General features: G+C 37.4%; 1 protein-coding gene across 1 annotated transcript in view; it reads left to right on the forward strand.

Annotated features, from left to right (window-relative positions):
* Positions 1-17,779, forward strand: part of kif4 (kinesin family member 4) — a 76,620-nt gene extending 58,841 nt beyond the window's left edge. The window contains exons 24-31 of the mRNA XM_063060855.1: positions 428-598; positions 1,495-1,593; positions 2,447-2,524; positions 4,607-4,696; positions 13,617-13,778; positions 14,607-14,720; positions 16,462-16,572; positions 17,008-17,779. Coding sequence (XP_062916925.1) covers positions 428-598; positions 1,495-1,593; positions 2,447-2,524; positions 4,607-4,696; positions 13,617-13,778; positions 14,607-14,720; positions 16,462-16,572; positions 17,008-17,181 — 999 coding nt within the window. The 3' untranslated portion in view covers positions 17,182-17,779. The remainder of the gene's footprint in view (positions 1-427; positions 599-1,494; positions 1,594-2,446; positions 2,525-4,606; positions 4,697-13,616; positions 13,779-14,606; positions 14,721-16,461; positions 16,573-17,007) is intronic.
* The last annotated feature ends 180 nt before the right edge of the window (positions 17,780-17,959 follow it).

Below are 17,959 nucleotides of genomic sequence, written 5' to 3' on the forward strand. Positions count from 1 at the left end.
CAAATGTGTATACTGTAATTGATTTACATTATTATTATTTTTCTATATTATGTATTGCATTGAATGGCTGTTGCTAAGTTAACAAATTTCATGACGCATGCCAGTGATGATAAACCTGGTTCTGATTCTATTAGTGATACCTTTCCTCTCAAATTGCGAGAACCCAACAATATGCCCAAATAACAATGGAAATTAACTGCTATCTCGTACTATGTTTATAGTGAGCGGGGTAGAGTGACAAAAAAAATTGAAATATATTCCTGATGTTTGTCTATTTTGGTAATCTAAGTCAGAGTTCACACACTTTTCATACGCGCTAGGAATAAACTAACCAAAATAGAACAAAGATTTTGCTGGTTTTGGTGCTGTTAATTATTTGACTTCCGGAAGAAAAAGACTAACTTGTTTTTTTTTACTGATTTTGAAGTTGGTATCTTCTAAAGCGTCGTACAGTAAACTGAATAGTGTACTGATCCAGACAAAAGCTGATAGTGTGGAGCTGCAAAACAATTTAATTGAAGAACAAAACCGCATAGCTGAAATGGAAACTGAACATCAGCAACAGCTGCTGGATCAAGAGCAGCGACACCAGGAGAAGGTAAACTGTGCCATTTTAAAAATCCAACAAACTGCTTGCCTCAACTGCTGCTTCCCATCGGAGTATTGTCTTGTATCACCTTGGCTAACAAAGTAGTACAAAGCAGTTTCTTAATGGTGCATTTGAAGGTAGATATTTAAAGTAGTATTCCTTCTGTGGAATCTTGGCAACTTTTAAGAAGTCCATTTGAAGAACAACTTTCCAAGGATAAGAGTTTCAAATAGTCTATTGTGATCAGAGGATTTGTAACAAAATATTAGGGAGATGCTGCTGGAATTAAAGTCAGATATTTTACATGTAGTGTTGGTGAGGCAATACCAAAGATACTGTGTAGCTATGGCCCCTTCATCTTTTTAAGAAAAGATATGCAAGCAAATAAGGCAATCCTGAAGCAATTCACTAGGGTAATTTCTAGGATATGTGTGTTGTCTTAACATAAAGGACTGCAAAATGTTAAACCTGCATTAATTGGAGCAAAGGCTGATTTTTATTAAACCACTTAAGATCTCAAGGTGGCATGATGAGATGTTTCACTCATAGGGATATTCCAAGTGAGGTAAATGTCACAAAAGTAATTTTAAACACAGTTGTGTGGGAATTTATTCTTGGTGTGGTGCATCTCTAGGATTCCACCTGAGAGTTTTGGGCTTATTTAAAGAGGTTAATATTTTCTTTGTGTGTATTGCTATTCCTTTAACAATTTTTTTCCTGTTGTGCTCTTCATTGGAAAAACCCTATAGCAAGATAAGAACTTGATAAAGTTGTTACATGTCATTAATCAATGACTATATTTGGATGATGAAAAAATAACCATGCTATACAATAAAAATCATGACATGCTGTAACAATTTTAAATATTGAATTATTAGTGATCTAATGAACCATATACTCCTCAGGTCTTCTATCTGCTTAGCCAATTGCCTCAAAACTCGAATGTTACAATGGGTTCCCTTCAGGATCAAGAGGCCCAGCTTCTGGAGAGGCTTAAGTTCCAGGTAAGTGTTATTCCTCTATTGTACCATTTGGAATTGGGTGTATATATATATTTTGCTTCACTTTTTAAAATAGGATCAAGTTACTCAAGTCTGAATCAATGTTCCAGTTTTATTATCATCTTACTACTGAGTTAATTGGCAGAATAGGCCTTTCTCTCACTTTGAGCTACTCGGCCCTGCAACCTCTGGTTAACCCTAGCTTAATCACAGGACAGTTTACAATGACCAATTAACCTACTAACCAGTGTATCTTTGGACTATGGGAGGTAACCAGAGCACCCGGAGAAAACCTGCGCATTCAATGTGGAGGATGTACAGACTCTTTGCAGATGACGTTGGAACTGAATTCTGAAGTCTGACACCCTGAGCTGCAATAGCATTGCGCTAATCACTACACTATCATGACACCAATCCTTTCTTCCCCATGGAAATTATCTCCTGTGCATTGTTACCAGCCCTCCCCCAACATTCCGCAGTGCAACTTCTGTTGATTACATACATACAAAATGATGCAAACTGCAGCAGGTTGGGTGACATCTGTGGGGGAACAAAGCAGTTAAATGTTTTGGATTGAAGTCCCTTCATCAAAGCTGCCTAATCTGCTGGGGTATTTCTCCCATTGTGTTTTTACTTCAGACTTGGAGCATCCACAAGTTTTTTCACTTTTCTATTGAATGCACACACCATTCATCTTGGTCGATATCCTTAACCACCTCAGTTTTACTCACTGATCAATTGTACTTTGACAACTCCTCCAGTCAGATATTTGGGAACAGTTGAAAACCATGCAGAGGAATATGGTGGAATTACTGAAACTGGATGTTTACCATGCTGAAATTTTCCATTCTGATAGGATGAAGAGATCCGGAAGATGAATGAGTTGTGTGAGCAAAATCAGCAATTGGTGGAAGAGAATGAAATGTATAAGCAAGTATGTACATGATGCTCAAAGTAGTTAAAGGCAAGAGTGTACAGAACAATTAACTAATTGAGATTCAGATTATTCTGTGGAAATTTTAAGTATTAGCCTTTTTTTTAAAAGAGTACATTGTAACCTCTAAATTATCTTAAGGTGCAATCAGCAATGGAGAATTCTTTGCTATCCGAAGGTTTTACTTTAAGCCACACAGCATGAAATCCTGAAAAGAAATAATTAAATGTCATTGTATAAGCTACACTTAAAACTGTTTCTTCTTTCACTCTACTCAGAAGAATAACTGTCTATGACTCCTCATCCAGTGCCTGCCCTCAGAAAGCCATTGCTTTTTTGATAACTAATTTGTGCTCTCCCTTTTGCTGTTTGATTAATCATTGACAGCTCTTATACCCAGATACTTGGATGTCATGAACTGATTGTTATCTAACTGTTCTTAAAAGTTGCTTGGAATACCATGATTTTGTTTTTCTGTCCAAATCTAGTCAAAATGCTCCGTTGACTCATGCATGGCAGGACTAAGTGTGTGTTTTGTGTAGCGTCCTTTTCAACTTGTATGTGCGTTTCTAGTGTACTTTTGAGAAGCACAATAAAATAGCAGAAGGGTTTTAAAGGAATTATTATGGCTTGTAAAGTTTAGAGGGATTTTAAGAAATACTTTTGGAGAAGCTTAAAAAGGATTTTGAGAGAGCTTGGAGTCTGAAGCAGCTGAAATGAATTGTGCATGTAATGTTGAGAATGAAATGCTGAAAGCTAGGAAAGGAAAATGAGTTTAGTAAAGATTGCAGAGCTAGAATAAAATAAAACTTTGATATTGTTTTACCAAAGTATTATTTAGTAGATAACTAAGTTAAGGGAGATAAGAATTTGGAAATCAAGGATTTTGAGGGTATTTATGCTGGGAAATATTGGTGAAAGGAATATCTAAAGTAATCAGCATTACATTGAAGGAAAAATAGTTATTGGGGTTAAGATTTTGATTAAAGTCAGCAAAGGAGAAACTTGCCATGAAGCTTGGGCCAACATTAAGCTAAGATTTTGATCCAGTTATAATATTCAAGGAGGCGAAATGAAGTTGAGTAGCGTGCAAAAGGAGTTTGGAGGAGAATGATTAGTCTAAATGTCATGATTGAGGCTGTTTGAGGATTTTTGTTCTTTTGTTTTTTTAAAAAAACAAAGAAAATATTGGTAAAAGATGTTGGGTTTCAAAACAGTCAATTCTTTTCGCTTTTTTTGTTGATACTGGACACTAATGGAGTCATTCACATCAAAGCTTGGACAGCATGAGTCTCTGCAACTAAATTAATGAGTTGAAGAAAGCTGCATAATTGTGGAGGCTAGATGCTATGCTCCTGCAGATTTTGTATTAACTTTTGGAGCATTGAACTTATTGGCAATAGTGGCTTATTGAGCCAAACAACTCATATGACAGATCCAATAACTGTACTGGATAGACCTGCTTTGATGGGTCCTGTAAAATACATCAACCTCCTTCATGCATAAGGAGCTAAAGCTTGTTTCTAATCAGGAAAATGGTCTGATCCTGTTTCTCAGTTGTCATTTTACTGGCAATATTTAGACAAGGAACATTATCCCTTCCTTATTATTTGAAGGTTAGAATTGAGCCAAGGTGCCAAAGGAGTATTTTGTTTCTATATTATACTCATAAAAGCTGTACATCTGATTTTTACCTCTCTGTTAGATCTCTTCTGATTAAGTTCCTTTTCGGCTGTATCTTGTTGCTATTCTGAAGTTTCTCTCTAAATTATCAACTTGCTACCTGTGATAAGAAATGAGGGAATGAGTAACGCTTTCACCTTGGATCCTTGCATAAGATGATGTGTATAATCATTTAGAATGATAGGTGAAGTGTGGCAGTGGTGAAATGAGGTCAACAAGTTCACAAAGTTTACCAATCAAAATAGGATATGATAATGTCACATGACGGTGGATTGAATAAAAACTACCTTATGTACCCATTTGATGTTGTGTAGTCAACTGTTGACTTTTCTAGATTGTCCTCATAATCTGCATTTGATACTTGCAATCAAATAATTTTAACATTTTTTTTCCTTGCAGAAACTGAACCTCCTTCAGTATGCAACTGCTAACCTGGGTGATAGTAGCCGAGTGCCTTCAAGTTCTCCATATGACTACGTTCCTCCCAAGGTAAGAATGTCTTTGTTCCCCTTTCTCCTTTATTATATTAAGCCTTATGTGTATTTGGGGAAAAATGACTGAATGGGAGTAATGTACTGAGTTGAAATGATAGGAACTTGCATTTATTTAAAAATTGTAATTCAGAAAGAAATAAATTCTTGGCTATACCAAATAAACTAGTACAGGAAAGAAAAATATCCAACAGTGTGAAATGAGAAGGGAAAAAAAGTTGAGAAACTTGGTTAAATAGAACAATGAATCAACAAGAAAATGAGATAAAATCCTCCTGTGGCATCTGAGGAGTTCAAATTCAATTAATTTGGTATTTAAAAACTTGAAGTTGTAACCTAAAACTACGGGATTATTTTAAACGCTGATTTGATTTACTAATTTCAGGAAGGGAATAAGATGTCCTTGTCCAGTCTATGCTCTATGGGACTCTGTGTCCATTAACATGTTTGACGTAAGCTGCACTCTCATGACCGAATAAGCAATTGATGTGTTTAAACAGAAGTAAAATTGCCACCAAATTAAAGAACTATAACATTATATTCTATGGTGTTTATTTTGGAAAGTCTACAGTGAGATGACTTGGGAATTGGTGTTCTAAGTGGGGAAGCAGGCCACTGATCTGTGAATAGATTAGTACAATGGTTCTGAAGTTGACTACAGACTAATGTCTGAAACCCGTAGGGAATTATGGTAGTGGTACGCAGCCAGTATGGAATAGCTGTGAGAGTTGCCCATATTAATATCAGACAGATGAAAGATTAGCATTGGGTCAAACGGGCTGATCATAATGAATTGTGTGAGCTAATTATTTAGTGCCTGTGTGTTGAGCTATATTTGGAAAAAGCTTGTACTCTGGGTGAAGACTTCCAATGCCCTGCACCATGGTCCCTCTGCTGGTAGAGTGCTAAAGGTCAGAGTGCCCTACAAGATCTAAAGTCATAGTCGATATTATTGTCACATAGACAAGTACATGTACACGCAGGTGCAATGAGGGAAAATGCTTGCAGCAACGTCACAGCAAAGCATATACATTATACTTTTTTTTTTAAGAGAGTATAATTTAGCTTAGTGCAAAAGTCTATTTTAGTGTTACTAAGCACTATTGGTTAGAGTTGTGGTTGGTTCAAGACCTGAATGGTTGAAGGGAAGTAGCTGTTCTTGAACCTGGTGGTGTGGGACTTTGGACTTCTACATCCCTTGCCCAACTGTTGCTGTGAAAAGATGGCATGGGCTGGATTGTGGAGATCTTTGATGGATGTTGCCTTTTTGAGGCAGTGTCACCTGTAATGATTGCAGGAAGGGATGTGCCCATGATGTATTGGATAGAGTTTCTTGCATTCTTGAACACTTGAATTGCCATACCAGACCATGATGCAGCCAGTTAGGACACTTTCAACAGTACATCTTTAGAAGTTTGCAATAAGGATTTACTCAATCTAGGATTTTTATTGTTCCAAATACAAAATGAAATTATAGGATCTATTCTGTCAAAGAACTTTTTAGGAACAAAAGAGGGAACTGCCTGAAATATATATTAAAAAAAATTTGGTAAAACTAGGATGATGGTATGGCTTTGCCTAACTTTAGAAAGTACTATTGGGCAATCAATATTTGATATGTTACTTCTTGGATTCACTATTTAGATATCCATGAATGTCCTCCATGGTTGGATCTAGAGGTAGACTCAGTGGAAGGCTTCTCTTTGGCCTCTTTACTGGGAGTTCCTCTTCCCTTCTTGCTTTCGAAGATTAGCAGACAAGAATTTAATCCTGTTATTAAACACACATTAAGAATTTGGTTCCAGTTTCGTAGATTTTTTGAGTTTAATAATATTCTTTCTAGTAATATTTATCTCAATTATTTGTTTTTTAAACCATCAACTTTGGATAAGGCCTTTTTAATTTGGAAAACCAAGGGAATAATAACTTTTTCAGATTTATTTTTAGGGGGCTGTTTAATGTCTCTTTCTCAGTTAGTGGATAAATATGATTTATCTAATGTACACTTTATTAGATATTTACAAATTAGGAATTTTTTACGTGATTTGTTACCAAATTACCCTTCTGCTTATCCACCTAATACGATAAATGTTCTCTTTCAGTTTAAACCATTTCAAAAAGGGTTGATAGCTATAATTCCCCAATATTAATCCTATTTGTGACAGATGTAATACAGGTTTCCCTCGCCATCCGAAGGTAGAGCGTTCCTATGAAACGGTTCCTAAGCTGGAATGTCGTAAAGTAAAGAAGCAATAACCATTTATTTATATAGGAAAAATTTGTAAGCGTTCTCAGACCCAAAAAATAACCTAGCAAATCATGCCAAATAACATACAAAACCTAAAATAACTGTAACACATAGTAAAAGCAGGAAGGATATGATAAATACACAGCCTATATAAAGTAGAAACACTTTTCTACAATCATTGCCGCACTGTTCTCGGTAGCAAAAATCTCAAGGAAGCGGTCTCGACAAAAACACTCTCTCCAGTAACCTTTAAGCTATGGAGCTGCCAAATCACACCAAATAACACATAAAAATACACAGCCTATATAAAGTAGAAATAATGCATGTACAGTGTAGTATCATTACCGGAATCGTGAAGACAGCGCCAAGCACGCTGATGATGGTGTGTTAGGCTGAGTTGTCGGAGGTTGGGGTGGTGCAGTGGCCCCCACCCTCCGGGTACCCAACCGATACCGATCTGCAAAGCATGCAGCAGTAGCCGGGACGCACCCAGCACATCTTTAAGAAAAAGGCCGAAATAAGCAAGCTAATTAATTAGGTGCCGCCTGGCATGTAATTAATTAGCTTGTTTATTTCGGCTTTTTTCTTAAAGATGTGTTGTGCGCATCCCGGCTACTGCTGCATTCTCCACGGTAATGTATCGATCCGGGGGCTGGGGTGTCATCAGGGCAGGCAGGTCATCCTCTTCTATGTCTGCCTGCCTCGATGTCGAAGGTCGAGGTTCGTCGTCTGCTGTGGCTGATGTGGAAGGCTTGAAAAATTACAGTATGCTTGACTGCCTCACACATTTTTCTATCATCTCATGCAGTTGCTTTACGTTCAGTTCCTGGACGACTTCACTTTCGGTCCATTTGCTACTGCATTCAGTTTTGATTGTTATCCTTTCTTCTTCCAATTGCATCAGCTCTTCATCTATCAGTTCTTGGTCATGGGATGCCAAAACATCTTCATATCATCTTCGTCAACTTCCACAAGCCAAACTCACTTTGTCCTTACTTCGTTCACTACGATCGAAACTCTTAAATTATGTCTAGTTTTACGCTAAGTGTAACACCCTTACGAGCTCTTTTAGGCTTTTCCGATGCCGTAGAACTCATCTCGCTCACAGGCACGTGGTTAAGCAATGCCAGCGAGAATGCAGTTCCGGGGGAGGAGCTTAGCTGCTCGGGGCGTGTGCTGCCTTCTATCGTAAAAGTGAAAACATCTTCTGTTAGCGAAAACATGTAACTAATGTAGGTCTTTCGTAACAGTGAGGCTTGGTAAAGCGAACATTCGAAAAGCGGGGGACACCTGTACTGAGTTGGCCACTTTAACTCATATGTGTTGGTCTTGTGTAAAGCTAGATAACTTTTGGAGATATGTTTTTAAAAACACTATCAAGAGTTTTGGATCTGGATATACGACCTCATTTGCTTACGGCAATTTTTGGGATTATCTCACCGGAAGCAGGAAATATTCCTGTTTCCACTCAACGTGTGATAGCCTTTTCGACCTTACTGGCGAGGAGAGCCATTTTATTGAAGTGGAAGGATTCTAATCCACCTATGGTCTTTTACTGGCTCTCCTCCATTATGTCCTGTTTAAGTTTAGAGAAAATAAGAAGTTGGACATTTGATACATCCTTTAAATTTGGGCAAATATGGCGACCTTTTATCCAATACTTTCGTTTAATTTGATTTATTACTCTTTCAATCTCTTTTTTTTGAAGTTCCAGATTTGATCAGAAAGTCTTTCTTTCTTTCTTTTTCTGGTCGTATCCTCAAAATGGACTGCCCAGTCCCCCTTTTTTTTTGTTTTATTATAGAGTAGTGGTTTTTTTCCTTTTCTTTTCATTCAAAACCCAATGTTTTTTCCTTTCTCTTCATAAACTGAGGAGAGTTGTTGTTTTCATTTTTTATTATTATATATTTTATACTAATTTAGCAATACCTATGATTTTGACGTTTGTCTTAATCTTGGTTTATATTGTTACTGAGATATATATATTAATTCTCTTGACTGTATGTATGCTTTTTTAGAAAAAAAACAATAAAAAGATTAATAAAGAAAGGAGTTTGCTGGAGACAGACTTGGGTGATTTTCCAAACCTCCTTTATTTTCTAAAATGTAAAGATGCTGGCAAACTTGTGATTGCATCTATATACTAGACCCACATCAGGTCATATAATGAGTTAACACAGAGCAGTTTAAAGCTGCTGTCTCTCAACTGCCACTATTTTTCTGCCTGAAGTAAGATCAGCCGCCTTCACCTTCCTGAAGTTCACATTCATCTCTTTAGTTTTACTGATGTTGAGGGAGGAGTTATAGCGTAGCTACTCAATCAGATGTCCTATCTTGAGTGAACAAACCCACCCAAAGTGTGGTCAGTATATAGTATGAGCTGCCAGAAGAAGCGGTCGAGGCAGATGCATTAAAAAACTTAAGAAATTTGGACAGGCACATGGATAAGAAAGTCCTAGAGGGATATGGGCTAAATGCAAGAAAATGAGACAAGCTGAGATAGGAATCTTGGTTTGCATGGACCATTTGGGCTGAAGGGTCTGTTCCCTTGCTGTATGACTTCCAATCTAGTTCCTCTGTAAGGAACTAGTAAGATGAATAAAATCAAACTATTTCTGCTTGATAGTGCCATTTAAAAAAAAATAAATTAGAGCTATATATTTTTTGGCATTATAATTGAGAAATGGTTCCACTTAAAAGGAAACGAGATTTAGAGCTCTCCTCCAAAGGGCATTTGATGCATTTGTAAATTATAAAACTGAGATTGTCTGTAACTAAAATGACTGGGGGATTTGGGGTAAATGGGAGATCAAAGAAAATAAATGTAGACTATGCTAAATATAACTTCAATAGCATGGCATTTGTGGAAAGAATCAATTGGTTTTTTAGGCGTCAAAGACCCTACAGGAACTGGACAAGTGAAGACACATTAAAAGGTGAAGGGGAAAGCTGAGAAGAACGGAAGGAATGTGTGTAGGGTGGAACAAAGACTTGAGTTAACACTTTTGTCCAGAAAGAGTGAATACTTTCCAATAACTGGTAAAGGTCAATAAAAGGTTTGGTTTAAGTGGAGTGGCAAAGGTTAGAGTGGGGAGCTAGAGGCTTTGGCAAGGAGAGGAGGAGGCTAGGTTCGGGTTTCTGTCAGGTTTTTCTTTTTCTATTAGTACCTGGCTAGCAAAGTGAGAAGGGATACCAAGTCATTGTTGTGCTCCTTATGCAAGATTTGGGAGATTTCTGATTGCTACATCTGCAAGAATGTATCTAAATGTAGCTCCTTACAGACAGTGTCAGGGAACTGCAGCCGTATGACCTTTGGTTCATTTGGGAATTAGAGGAGGTGATACGGAGAAGCAGTCATGCCAGAGTTGAAGGAGGCAAGTGCAGGGTGACTGTCGGGAGAGGAAAGTGGAAAAGGCTCATAGAGTACCCCTGTGACTGTTCCCTCAAAACAGGTGTAGTGGTTTGGATACTGCTGGTAGGAAGGCCTATCAGAATCAGGTTTAATGTCATTGGTGTATGTTGTTGGCATCCTCCAGCATCTCGCCCATAGCTAAGGAAGTTTTAAGTGTTTCTGTTAGGGCCCCTGCAATTTCTGTACTAGCCTCCCACGAGGTCTAAGGGAACACTGTCAGATCCTGGAGATTTGTCCCCCATAAATTGCCTCAAGACAGCAAACGGTCCCTCTGTAATCTGTACAGGGTCCACAATATCATGGCTACGCTGCCTCACTTCTATAGACTCTGTCTGTCTCCTGAGTAAATACAGATGCAAAAATTCAATTTAAGATCTCCCCCATCTCTTTTGGCACCATTCATAGATTACCATTCTGCTCTTCCGCAGGACCAATTTTGTCCCTTGCTGTCGTTTTGTTCTTAATATACCTGCAAAAGCCTTTAGGATTCTCCTTTACCTTGTCTGCTAGAGCAACCTCATGTATTCTTTTAGTCTTTCTGATTTCCTCAAGTGTTCTCTTGCATTTCTTTTACACAAATACCTCATTTGTTCCTGCCTACCTATACTGCTATGCACCTCCTTTTTCTTAACCAGGGCCTCTCTTTAGAACCTTAAGGTTTCCTTAACCTGTATCCTTGCCTTTTATTTTGTACACCCTATCAAGTGCACTTTTGCCAGAAAATGACGTGTTCTAATCTGTACTTGCCAGATCCTTTCTGATGCCATCAAAATTTGCCTCTCTAATTTTGAATCTCCATTTGAGAACCAGACCTATCTAGAATCTCATGACATTATGATCACTAGATACAAAATTTTCACTTGCGCAAAATTCTGCCACCTGCCTTGTCTCATTCACTGATAGGGAATCTAGTATTGCACTTTCTCTAGTTGATTAAGGGAAGCACCTTTGTCAAAGTCTTTCCCAACCAACCCTTTTACAGTATGGGAGTCCCAATCAATATGTGGAAAGTTAAAACTGTATACAATCACTACTTTGTGTTTCTTGCAACAGGCTGTGATGTGTCTACAAGTTTGGTCCTCTAAATCCTGTGGACCGTTGGATGGTCTATAATATAATCCCTTTCTTATTCCTAGTTCCATCCATGTTGCTCTCTAGTCTGCCCTGTCTGAACATTGCCATGACATTTTCTGACTGGTAATGCCGTCCTTCCTTTCCATCACACTTAAAACAGTGGGATCCTGGAACATTGAGTTGCTTGCCCTGCCTTTCCTGCAAACAAGTATCACTAATGGCTACAATGTCATAAGTCCAATTCAACTCATATATTTCCCTCTCTCCTGTACTATTTCCTTAGCCATATGTTAAACTGTATGATTTTCCTAGTACTGGCCCCACTAGCACATAGTGCTAGTAGCAATCCTGAGAATACAGCCCTAGAGGTCTTGTCCTGTAACTTAGCACCTCAGTCTCAGAACTTGCTTCGCCAGACCTCATCATCCTTTTTAACCAGGGGCCGATCTGGAACACTATCTCTGGCTGCTCATGCTCCCATTTAAGAATAATTGGACTTTATCCAAGATGTCCCTGTCCCTGGCATCTAGGTGGTAACATACATCTGGGAATCTTGTTCTTGTCCTTAAAACTTCCTGTCTGTTCCCTGAACCAATGAATCTCCCATCATTACAGCTTGCCTCTTCTGCCCCCTTCATTTCTGAGCCACAGAGCCAGACTCTGTATCAGGGACCTGACAGCTGTGTCAGTATACTTGTTTTCGAGAGGAATTGCCACGGGGACAGTCATAACTTAGCACACTTTCCATACAGGCAATGTATGTTAATGTGTAAGATATTCGTTGAAAGCAAGGTTTAGAGCTGGTGTTTAAAAGTGTGAACTGAATCTGAAAGAATCATTCCACTGTCCTGCCTGACATCTCTACTACTCTAAGTATACCATAAGAAAAGAAGAAAAATTAAACAAAAATGCCTACAGCCTCTGCCTCTTCTCACTGAATCCTCCACCCTAACACTGGCCTATTCACGCAATGGCAGTTTCCATAATGACTGCTCCACTTAAACCCAAGTCTTTTTAATGGCAACACACATAAAAGTTGCTGGTGAACGCAACAGGCCAGGCAGCATCTCTAGGAAGAGGTACAGTTGACGTTTCAGGCAGAGACCCTTCATCAGTACCTCTTCCTAGAGATGCTGCCTGGCCTGCTGCGTTCACCGGCAACTTTTATGTGTGTTGCTTGAAATTCCAGCATCTGCAGATCTCCTCGTGTTTGCGTCTTTTTAATGGCCCTTGTTGTGCATAATCCAATGTCTCCAAGCTAACTGTAGTATGCAGAATGTCCTGACTGGCCCCCTTGCTTTTGAAATCTCTCTCCTGGAATTCTTAACAGTTTTCCTTAGTCTCTACTGATGGAGAGAAGAAAATAAAAATAAAAATGACAGGCTAGATCTGAGTTACAGACCACAACAATTACTGGAAATTTGAAATGAGGAAATGCTCAAAAGACTGAATAGCGACTGTGGATTAAACTGACTTAATGTTACAGGTAGATGATCTTGTATGGAAAATGAAGCTGGGTTATAGATTATCCATATTTAATGGAACAAGGGTTTGAAGGCTAAATTCTCTTATGGTAATTATTGAAAATTAGACGAAGTGTAAATTATTCCCTCACAGGACTTTGTTTCTTGCCATAATGTCATTCACTTAATTCAGAGTTCTCCTGCAACTGTTTCATAACAAAAGTTTGCCGTATTTGGTTATCTAATTTGTTTCACACATGCGTGTAGTAAAATTGTGTACTATGTTTAAAATGTGTATGCAGTCTAGTGATCTGGATTGTTTTTATATAAACACTATGAATTATTTTATTAATTTGCTTAGTGTAATTGTAATACTTGTGAATAAACGTGCCATACAACTATTTGGAATAGTATGATCTGATTTTTTTTTTTTTTTTTTGCATGCTTGAGGATGGGAAATGTATGATCAATTTTCATTGCTGTTGCTTGCTTAAGGAAGTTATTTTAACAACTACTTCACTGCACTTGAGTAGCTGTAGGTTTTTGATTTTTGAAAGGGAAGCAAAATTTATTATAATTAGTGAGGGAAATAAGGATATTTATCAAATGGTGACACGAGTACTAACTTGAGGAAACACTGGTTGCTTTGCCACTGAACAATTGAACTAGTTGTCTGTTATTTACTTGTTGCTCTTTCTAATGAATGTATTTAATTATGCAGCCAAAAAACAAGAGAAAGACCTCTGCAAAGCCGAACATGATGACTCCACGTCTGACTATGGAAGAGCTCTTATCTGATTCTGAGTCTGACGATAATTCTCTGGATCATGATGATGATTGGATACCTAAGAAAATCAAAGGAAATAAGAAAGCAAGTTCTGGGGTATGTCTAATTATAAATTTTCAGTGTTTGTGTCACCTTGATCTGTCAATGCAAATTAGAAGTTACTTTTTTTATATATAATTGCACAGTGTCCTATCTTAAAATGTGGTCTCATTTAAAAACAGTAAATTTGCCTTAAACAGAGAAATATTTTGCCTCATCTTACCAGAACTGAAGAGTTTATTCTGAAAAGATTGTACCAATTGCCCTTAATCTGTGAATTTAAACAAAATCAAAGCCTTGACTACTGATCTGTCTGAGTGAACCATGTTACTCATTCTCAAATAATGGATCACTTCCACTTTCGTGGTCAGCATAGTCATATCGCACAGAAATGGGCACTTCAACCCAGCTGGTCTACACTGACCAAGATACCAAGAAGGTAATCCAATTGCCCATGTTTAGCCCATAACCTCAAACGTTTCCTACCCGCATACCTCTCCAAAAGTCCTTTTAAAGGTTGATGTTGTACTGTCCTCATCCACTTCCCCAGCATCTCATTCACTGCGTGTAGCACCCTCTGAATTTAAAACAAATTGCCCCTTTGACCCTGTTAAGTCTTTCCTTAAACTACTTTATTTATTTATTTTTTTTTGCGACTTTATTGAATAAAGTTGGGCCTAACTATTAAGAAATAAATGAAACCATGTCCAGAAAAGTAGAAGTGCTTCTCTCAGTTTCACAGAACTCACATTTTAATTAGTAGCAGTGTGCCATTTCCTTGCCTACTGACTATCCATTTTGTACTAAAATAAGATAACCTACTCTCATTCTCTGAATATTACTTGAATTGAATTTCTTTTCCTTGTGGTTCTTTCCCTTTTGTAGTGTTCCTGCAAAGGTCGCTGTGCCAACCGGCAATGCAAATGCAGGAAAAATAAAATGGATTGTGGCGATCACTGCAGGTGCTTCACCGATCAGTGTCACAATCGTCTTAATATGGTAAGAAAACACACCTTCAGTATTGAGTTTCTTTCCCCAAACTCTGTTCCCATGTGCTGATGTTCCTAAAACCACATTAATCAGCTCAGTAGAAGGATGATGGTTTGAGTTTTCCCAATTTTTTTTTTTGGGGGGTGTGTGCCATTGATCTATATGATGAGGAGAAATTTCTATGTTCCTGTATCAAAGTAAATAGAGCACGACTTTTCACAATGCAAAATGCCATATCATTAGGATTCTGAAGTTCACAGGTACCCCACGCACTAAAAATAAAGTACATTTGTCCATGATTGCAGCCAGTACAAATTCTATTTCAGCTAGTTATTTGCTTTACTACAACTGAATTCTAGAATATTTTCTTGAATTTGTACACATATTATCTGAATTTGTACAAAGCCTTTGAATAATTTCAGCGAAGAAATGAGTCTGCAGACTTTTGAGCTTTAGATTGTGATCTTTGGATTAAGAGTCCACCCTTTCATGCAATTTCTATGCAGAGGATATTACCTCACATTGGGAATTAATAGCATATTGTGTAGTCAGAAGTAATGACTGAATGGAAGTGGTGGGTAGTTTAAGGAATTATAAGGATTCACTGCATACACTGCTTATTCTCTCTGGTCTGAAATCTACAGTTTGTGGTACAGATCTGTGTTTTCCATCTAGGATAGCTACCTTGTTGTCTTGGACTCATTTGGTTCTCCTTTGGTTTGAGATGAGATCTTTGAAGTAGGATATCACTTGGATGGACATTTTGGTGCCACTTTTTGGTCAGTGTTCAGCTGTATCCAACAATGACAGCCCTCTAGTTTATTAACAGTTGTAGGCCTGAAGATTCAATTCTCTTGCTCTCCCCACCCCACCACTCAAATTGTGCACGACATTCAGAATGCCAGAAAGTTGGACCAAACTCAAGCAGCTTATACTCTACATTTATAAGACTATTGAATGATTCCCTAGACAATAATAAATCAATTTAGATGCAAATCTTTAAGCAAAGGGAAAGTAGAATAAAAGCGTAGGCTACTGAGAAACATAAACATCTATAGAAGCATCATCCTTTTTGAAAAGGGTAAAGTTAACAAGATTCTCATACAGATATAAAGCAAAAATTAGGGAATAAGAAAATGGCTAAAAATAAAACCAATATTTTGTCTTTACAGTACAAGACATAGAAAGCTATTTAAATAGTGGAGGATGCAAACACAAGGACTTTGGGTCTGGACTGGGGGGGGGAAAGCACAATTCGATTAGCATTAGCAAAATTCTTATTAAGGAAATTACCAAGACTAAAAGGTGATATGTCCCCAAGACCTGATGAACTCCATTCTAGGGTTTTGAATGACACTGCCATGGAGATGGTGTATATACCATCTTTTTAAACTTGTGCAGATCTGAGAAAGGTTCACACAGATTTAAAAATGGCAAACGTAATTCAACTATGTAAGGAAAGAGAGTAAAACGAGCATTTATTAAAGATGAGCTAACCAGGCAAGATAATACATCTATGTACTGTCCTGATGCCTGAGCAGGTGATAAAGTATAGGAAATAATATCCTGGATCAGAATGCTTAACATGAAGATTTGGGATCAGTTGTTATATCTGAGTTTTTTGTTAAAGTTCACAATGAATTTTTGCCAAGCAGCAACATTTTCAACTTGGTTTCAGTGCCTTAAGGCTTCTACCTTGTCTCTTTTACTCTGCTATCCAAACTTTTTATTTTACTCGTCTCCTTTATAGCAACAAGATGCGTTTGATGAAAATGATTTTGAGGGATCTATTAAACTGGATGATCCCACTGAATCGGAGTCTCGCTTCTTTGAGCCACTCAGTGTCAGCTCTGCTGATAAGGTAAGATTATTTCTTTGTTTATTGGAATCTTGTATCATTCGTAACAAGAAAAAATTTAAAATACTCATGAAGCATTAAATTTAATGTGCTTTGTATGCCCATCCTATTATTGGTTTGATTGACTTGAGTATGGAAAGATTGATGCAAGGTACAGTACATTATACATTTATAGAAAATTAATAGAAATTTAAATGCAGGGAACATACAAATTTCTGAGTAAATTAAGTGCTAATGCCATACGCCAGTAGTGAAGAGATCTCTAAGATGTGGTTTCTTGATCCACATCTAAATGAGAACATTCTCGGTGACAGAAATGAATTCAGCTAGATTTTCCACATATTGTTGGGAGGGACAAATATTGAAATTTCATCAGAAAATCATTTGGTAGAGGAGGCAAGAAGTTTTTGCTAATTAGAACTCTTTCTGTTCTTTCAGGTTCTAACTGACATCACTGACCTTGGGCAAACAAAGCTGAAGCTAATTCGTAAACCACTGAAGGAGAATGAAGACTTGAAGAATACATTTAACAAAAAGAAAAAGAAAACACTGTCAAACTGTACCACCAGTTTCTTCACCGGATATCCTTCAGCCCCTGAAGATTTGGAATAAATTAGCTAAAGCCTGTTCTGTAAATATGTTCTTAATATGTCTACTTGATCATTCCAAGAAAGTTAATTGGTGTACTGACTTGTTCAAATCGCATCTAGTCAGGTGCATAATTCTTTCTATCCTATTTTTCTTGTGTCCTTTTATCTGTTGGTGTATGAGAGAAGGAGAGTATGTGACAGTATTTTAATAGCAGTATCAGTTATCCTGTTTGGTTTGCTCCAGATGGAGTAAAATTGAAACAGATTTTTTTAATTTCTGGAAGAATATTTGAATAAATGCTTGCTTTATCTTGCTTTTAGTCTGGATTAAATATTTTATGTTTTAAATATTCATCACTTAACTATCACTTGTCATGATACTGAATTTGTGAAAGTGGCAAGCACTGTTGGATTCTGAATGTTTGGTTCCAAGAAGCTGGAATACTTTAAATTCAGCTGTGATTGTATCCTGCCCCTGAGACATATTTGCCATGTGGTAATGTACAATTAGGGGTTGAATTTCAATTTTTAAAGATTCTCCATTAAATGGTGAATCATAGCTTTTCTCTAATTTAATAAATTTCTGTAGTTTATAATTAAATAAAAATAATTGATTTAGCATTGTCTATTGGCTTCATATAATGTGTATTTTGTATAATACAATGAATAGTATTGATACTTCAGATAACTTAACAATGTTAACATTTTTGTATATAACTTGTATATTACATAGAATAGTACAGCACAGTACAGGCCCTTCGGCCCATGATGTTGTGCTGACCCTCAAACCCTGCCTCCCA

This window comes from Mobula hypostoma, chromosome 10 (assembly GCF_963921235.1).
Source record: "Mobula hypostoma chromosome 10, sMobHyp1.1, whole genome shotgun sequence".
NCBI lineage: Eukaryota > Metazoa > Chordata > Chondrichthyes > Myliobatiformes > Myliobatidae > Mobula > Mobula hypostoma.